This window comes from Etheostoma cragini, chromosome 22 (genome assembly GCF_013103735.1).
Source record: "Etheostoma cragini isolate CJK2018 chromosome 22, CSU_Ecrag_1.0, whole genome shotgun sequence".
NCBI classification, from domain to species: Eukaryota; Metazoa; Chordata; class Actinopteri; order Perciformes; family Percidae; genus Etheostoma; species Etheostoma cragini.
In genome coordinates, this window is record NC_048428.1 from 236,152 (window position 1) to 242,861 (window position 6,710).

The 6,710-nt window shown below is 39.3% G+C and overlaps 2 protein-coding genes across 2 annotated transcripts in view; both read left to right on the top strand.

Moving 5' to 3' along the window:
• The window catches only part of rgs9bp (regulator of G protein signaling 9 binding protein), a 13,460-nt gene extending 12,498 nt beyond the window's left edge, over nucleotides 1-962 (top strand). The window contains exons 3-4 of the mRNA XM_034862749.1: nucleotides 458-663; nucleotides 697-962. Coding sequence (XP_034718640.1) covers nucleotides 458-663; nucleotides 697-870 — 380 coding nt within the window. The 3' untranslated portion in view covers nucleotides 871-962. The remainder of the gene's footprint in view (nucleotides 1-457; nucleotides 664-696) is intronic.
• A 1,408-nt stretch (nucleotides 963-2,370) lies between these two features.
• mcur1 (mitochondrial calcium uniporter regulator 1) overlaps nucleotides 2,371-6,710 on the top strand; it is a 7,051-nt gene continuing 2,711 nt past the window's right edge. Inside the window, exons 1-5 of the mRNA XM_034862753.1 lie at nucleotides 2,371-2,717; nucleotides 4,428-4,541; nucleotides 4,634-4,737; nucleotides 5,940-6,041; nucleotides 6,416-6,501. Coding sequence (XP_034718644.1) covers nucleotides 2,486-2,717; nucleotides 4,428-4,541; nucleotides 4,634-4,737; nucleotides 5,940-6,041; nucleotides 6,416-6,501 — 638 coding nt within the window. The 5' untranslated portion in view covers nucleotides 2,371-2,485. The remainder of the gene's footprint in view (nucleotides 2,718-4,427; nucleotides 4,542-4,633; nucleotides 4,738-5,939; nucleotides 6,042-6,415; nucleotides 6,502-6,710) is intronic.

The window sequence follows — 6,710 nt, forward strand, 5'->3', positions numbered from 1 at the left end:
GACAGGCAGCTAGCAGATAGTGAGGAGATGTTTTTTTACAGTGTGTTCAGGGGACAGGCAGCTAGCAGATAGTGAGGATATGTTTTTTACAGTGTGTTAAGGGAAGAGAGCATTGATTAAAAGTTAGGTCTTTCTGAAATAATTTACACTGAGCTACATTAAATCAGATTTTAGAAAAAAAATATACACTCTTTGTTCACATCTATTGTAGCTAAAACTGAGTCAAATATAAATAATATATGTAACAGTCATGCACAAAATCCTACCTTTATGAAGCTTGTAATGTTTAGAAAGGTGTTGATTCAGCTGTGTTGATTCACACACACACACACACACACACACACACACACACACACACACACACACACTTCTCAAACCAAAGCGACACTTTTGTTGTTGTTTGGAACCAGAACAATCATGTCTGATCATGTTCCAATTGTTGGTTGTGGTAATGCAGGAGGAGGCAGTGAAGTAGCAGCCCGGGCACTCAGTCTGCCAGACCTGAACCTGGCTCCGAACCCAACCCTCCCTGCTGGGCTGGAGAGCCAGGAGCGCAGCACCATGGAGCAGGAGATCAGCCAAATGGACCACATGATCGAGGACATGGAGATGAAAGTGAACGTGATGCGCTGGATGGTGGAGCCCCATGGGCCCCATGGGCCCCATGGGCCCCATGGGCCCCATGGGCCCCAGGGTGCAGAGGCTCTCAGCAGCAGCGACAGCGCCTCCCTGGCCATGCTCTCAGTGGACGAGGAGCAGCCTGGACCCCCGCCTCCATGCCAGCGCAGTCGCATCTCTGTGCTCTTATTGCTGGTTGCTGTTGTTTTGGTTGCAGCCACATTATCTGTCTGTATAATATTTTTCACATGAGCAAAACCTTAACAACTTGTTTTTTTTTCTGTAAAACTTCAACAATGCTCAGTAACACTGACTCTTTGCATACTTGTTATGTCAAAGAATTTTTTGAAAGAATAATACAAATTTAGAATAACTAAATGATCTACTAGTGCATAAGATACTTTGTCTAAAAATACACTAAAATAAATCTGGGTGCAAAAAAGTTTGCCATTTATTGCAGTAAATCCAAAGCTCCCATATAATCGACTAACTACTAATCTACTATCTTTGTTGAACAAGGTCATAAAAAGACATAGTTGCCAGTTAATGGCTTTATATGGCCAACTGGTGTAAAGTAAAATAATTATTATGATTATTACGATCTAGAACACGTTGATTTTTACCTAAAAAATAAAATAGAACTACTTATATACTTCCCTTTGTTACAGTACATTCTCCTTTCCTAAAAGACACATTTTATTCCTTGAAGATGTTTTTGATTGCTATTTATTGTGTATATCATCTGTGCTGTAGAGAACCAACGATGTGTAGTTATGGATTATAAAAGCATCAACTTTGATATGACTGTGTTGTGTTGTTTTCCATTCATCCATACTGATTAACACTTTGGTCACTGTGCGGAATTCAAATGGCATTAAACAACTCATTGTACTGCTTTGTTTGTTTTTCATACTTTAAAGAGGTAAATACAATTATTTAATCTATAAAAGTCTGTAAATCTTACGTCTTGTTAGATACTGTATAACTGTCAGTCAAACTTTATTATTATAATTACATGTATGTAAATAATTATAACATTGCGATGTTGAGGAAATACAAGGGGAATGCAATTAGAAACGTTTTATTGAAGATGAGTTGCTGCTCTTTTATTATATTATGAAAAATATAGTAGGCCTGTGTAATGTTATGTGCGCCAAAGTTATGATTGAAAAAAAGAAAAAAAAAAAATCCTTGCAGTGAATAACGTTTTTAAAAACTGTTTCAGTTTTTTTTTGGAAAGAGTTTGATGTCTTCCAGCTAATGTTATATCTGATGCATATGGTCCATGATCTGGTCTATTTCACCAGTGGCCCTAATCCTGTTCGGTACATATAGAAACAGAGTTCTTAGGCCTTAGTCATTTTTGAGTACTTAAGTACTTAGTCTTTTTCATCAGTCATAAAACCAGAAATTAAAGGTTTAGAACCACTGCTCCAATGGATGTGGTATTTAGCATTTAGAAATAAAAGTGTTAACTTCATATTCAGCTTCAAAGTCAAACTCACCAAAGAAAATAGCCTTAAAGCAAAATAAAAAATATGACATTAATAATTTGAATGAATTTTAGGATCTCTGATAAGAATTTTCCTGTGTGGGGACAATTCCAAAAAAGATGGCACGTTTTCTTTAAACACAATGAAGGTAGCGTTCGTGACACACCTGAGCTTTATATTGAAGGGTGCGACCGGATGTGTTGAAGTTTCATGTCTTGATGGTAGGGCGCCAATGACTGTAGAAAGCATAGAGGGGAAAAGTTGCATCTTTCACAGACGGAAGTACACCCCAGCTGCTGGGCGGCGGAACCATAGACAGTTAAAGAAACACTAGCTATGCTATAGACTATGGCGGAACATTAGCTTTGGCAACAATGGTGCTTAAACAGTGTCATTTGCGACTTACACGTTTTGGTGTAAACCATGACATTTCTTTTAATCAACACAGAGATAGCGGTTTTCTTTTGACCGCTGTCAACAAGTCACCGTGTGTCCGATGTATCGTCCCTCCAGCTTTTAGGAACTTTGACAAAAGGAGAGGGAGACGAGCTGGACTGACGAGCGGGCTTCTAGGTCTTTCTGCAGGGACGCAGATGTCCGCGAGAGGTAACTACCATGGTAACTACAGTCTAAAGAGCGTAAATATGGCAGAAACTGTTCGTTAAACCTGAATGTGAGCACTTTGTGCTTAAATGCAGTGTTGCTGTACATAAGTGACGCAAATTAAAGGTGCTTTTTGTTGTATGAGCAACTACGTGCCCTTCAGAACCCCCCCACGCGACACTTCTCCATCTAACTCATCAGACAATGTCACTGGAACTGCTGCCCTCCATCGCTACTGTCCATTTCTTCAACTGTCGATGTACTGTCCTCATCGGGGCAGGTCGGGATGTGTGTTTTTGAGTGTCAAAATAAAAGTCCTCCTTAGGTCAAAATAAAAGTCCTCTTCAGGCCAAAATAAGAGTCCTCTTCAGGTCCAAATAAAAGTCCTCTTCAGGTCCAAATAAAAGTCCTCCTTAGGTCAAAATAAAAGTCCCCTTCAGGCCAAAATAAAAGTCCTCCTTAGGTCAAAATAAAAGTTCTCTTCAGGCCAAAATAAGAGTCCTCTTCAGGTCCAAATTAAAGTCCTTAGGTCAAAATAAAAGTCCTCCTTAGGTCAAAATAAAAGTCCTCTTCAAGTCTGGATAAAAGTCCTCTTCAGGTTTAGATAAAAGTCCTCTTCAGGTCTAGATAAAAGTCCTCTTCAGGTCTAGATAAAAGTCCTCTTCAGGTCTAGATAAAAGTCCTCTTCAGGTCTAGATAAAATATCTCTTCAGGTCCAAATAAAAGTCCTCTTGAGGTCCAAATAAAAGTCCTCTTCAGGTCCAAATAAAAGTCCTCCTTAGGTCAAAATAGAGGTCCTCTTCAGGCCAAAATAAAAGTCCTCTTTGGGCCAAAATAAAAGTCTTCTTCCGGTCTACTTTGCATTGAAACTCTGTTAACCCCCATGTTGTCCTCATGTTGTCCTCATGTTGTCCTCATGTTGTCCTCATGTTGCCCTCATGTTGCCCTCATGTTGCCCTCATGTTGCCCTCATGTTGTCCTCATGTTATCCTCATGTTGCCCTCATGTTGCCCTCATGTTGTCCTCATGTTGCCCTCATGTTGTCGTCATGTTGTCCTCATGTTGTCCTCATGTTGTCCTCATGTTGTCTTCATATTGCCCTCATGTTGTCCTCATGCTGTCCTCATGTTGTCCCCATGTTGTCCTATATCAATGTTCTTTATAATTCCCCAAAATAACATGATTGATTCCACCCAACGCTCTTTGCCAAGTACAAATCTCTACTTTCATTCATTTTGGGGCGTCTTATTCAATTTTAGAGCATTGTAAAACAAATTGAAGAGTTTTTGAAATAGTATTGAGAAAAAGTTGAAATATGGCAGTCTGTGATTATCATCAACATACATACCTTTAATTTTCCTTAAATTGACCATAAATTCCCCAAAAAACTGTAAAACTAAAGTTAATAAGTTAATTATCCAATTGCAATTATTTAGACTGATATTGCGATTGCTATATCATTCACGATATCAGAGGGAATGATCAGTTTTGTGTCCTTATTTTCTCATTTTCATTGAAAAATATTAAAATCTAAAGATTATGTAGCGCACCTCACAGACAGAAGTTGCAATAATACAGATGTGTGTAGTGATGAAATATGCAGTGTTTATAGCAAAAAGGAAAGGAAGGGAAGGTAATATCTGTAAAGTCCAGTGTCCAGGTAATGCTACATTTCTGGGATTACCCCTCCCATCTTCTTATCGTTGATTTCAGAGCTGAGTTCTTCCACCAACGCCTTCCTGTATTTGAACCCAGACGTACCAAAGTCTGAAAGCGGGAAGCTGCTTTTTGATACGCATGCGGTGGTGCAACTCTTTGAGAAATATGGTTTGGCTTCTTTTGTTATTTCAAAGAATTGTCACCATGTGTATATAATCACTCTGCTTTGTTAATAGCAAGCTGTTGGTTTTCCTCAACAGGCTTCCCAACTCAGCAAGCTGAGGTGATGGTTAAAGTTCTGGTGAGGATGACCAACTCTAACATGGATGTCATCTATAATGACATGGTAACCAAAGTGCTGCAGGTGAGACTGGAGTTGGAGGTCGAATGGAAACACAGAAATAAGTCAGAAATAAGTCTTATGTCATTTGGTTCTTCTGTGTGTCTCATTCAAAAGGCTTTCCCCCAAACGCCACTCACTGTCCTCAATAGCACATTTATTAAATGAAAAAAACACGGTTAACTTGGATTCCACATTCCAGATTTAAGATTTAAGATTTCTTTATCGTCATACCACAGCACACTGTAGTACGAAACTACGTGCAAAGTTCACAACTTAAAAGAATCCAGAACAGAAACAATTAAAAAGGTGTTAGTTATATAAATAACTAACACCTTTTTGGATCTGGATCATCTGGATAGGTAGCTCATCATCCATGTCATTACACAAAATACATTGTCTGTATTTTTATATCAGAAGCCCACCACTAACCTGCAAAAGTGTGACTGTTTTGCGGGCATAACCGTAGCGGGGAATTAAGAATGACAAAAAAACAATAATATGATCATTCATTTGAATATGATGTATTATAATTTCAGAATTTCTAGTCCCAGACACAGGAATGTCTGAGGAATCAGGATTAATGGGAAGAGTTACACCACATGTCTTCTGTTTGTGGTTGTTTCCTCTTCACGTGATAGAGAAGTAGTGGTGTGTGACACTGCAAATTTGGTATTGAACCTATACCGCGTAAAAAATACTAGTAGGGGGGGAAACCCCCCAGTAAATACAAGACCTGTATTGCCGATACGATAACGATACTTTATAATAATTAAGGTGGATGCATCATCAAATGCTCAATCTGAATCCCATGACATTTTAAGTGTTTTAGTGATTTTTTTTTCCTTTGGATTATTAATATGTAAGAACCCAGGACAGAATTTTCATATGCTTGCAAAGATCTGTGGTGTTACCCCTGTATCTTGCAGCCTTCTTACAAATTATACAGCTTGCCTTTGTTTCATTTTTGGCCTGAACATGTAGCCACGCAGCGCCGTTCTCCTCCTCCGTGTTCGCTCTGCTGGCCGCCTGAATCACATGAAGGCACAACATCAAACCCTAAGGGGGGGGGGGGGCGCAAAGTGTGCCTGCTCCACACTGATCAATACCAATACCAATATCTTTAAGGGCTTAGGACCTTCCTTTTTGTGTCCACGTGAGTCATTCACCTTGCGTTATGAAGGTATTCTTGTTAATGTTTGCATTATTTGGGTGATTTTTGGCAGGAGATCATGTTGCAGCGTGTGATGTCTCAAATAGTGGTTGTAAAGAAGGACATGATAATCCTGGAGAAGAGTGAGTTCTCTACTTTACTGGCGGAAAGTGAGGTGAGTGTGTTTAACAGCAGAGAAACTAATTGTTGCATTGCGTCTGTGCCCTTGGGTGTCACGCTGATCGCCATGGTCCCTGAAGTCACGTCCATCTGCACAAACTGACTTCTGTCAAAACTACATGCACTTGGATCATCCATAGAGAGAAAGAAGATAGAGAATATTTAAGTTAGACACAGATTGGTATCTGAATTAATAACAGAATGCACAATTGATACGTATTTACAGTATATAGGTTTGGAAGAGTGTATGATGATCTTGCTTTATGGTTGCCAGGTTTGGGATACATGTGTACTGTGAAGTATGTTCATGTCTGTTCTGTTTTTGATTCCAAATGACTCAACTTTGTCAATATTTTAACGTTTCTCTAGAAACTCGAGATCCAGTTATTGCAGCTCAAGGTCCAACTGGCTGTAAGCGCTCATTCTACTTTACTCAAAACTAGAGCCCGACCGATGTATCAGCGGACCGATATTAGGCATTTCCCGAACTATCGGTATCGGCATTTATACATTTTTTATTTAAAAAAAAGATAGTCATTCATTTTTTTGTGTTTGTGTTCAAAGGACTTTAAGTTTCATATCTTAACCCTCATGTTGTCCTCATGTTGTCCTCATGTTGCCCTCATGTTGCCCTCATGTTGTCCTCATGTTGTCCTCATGTTGC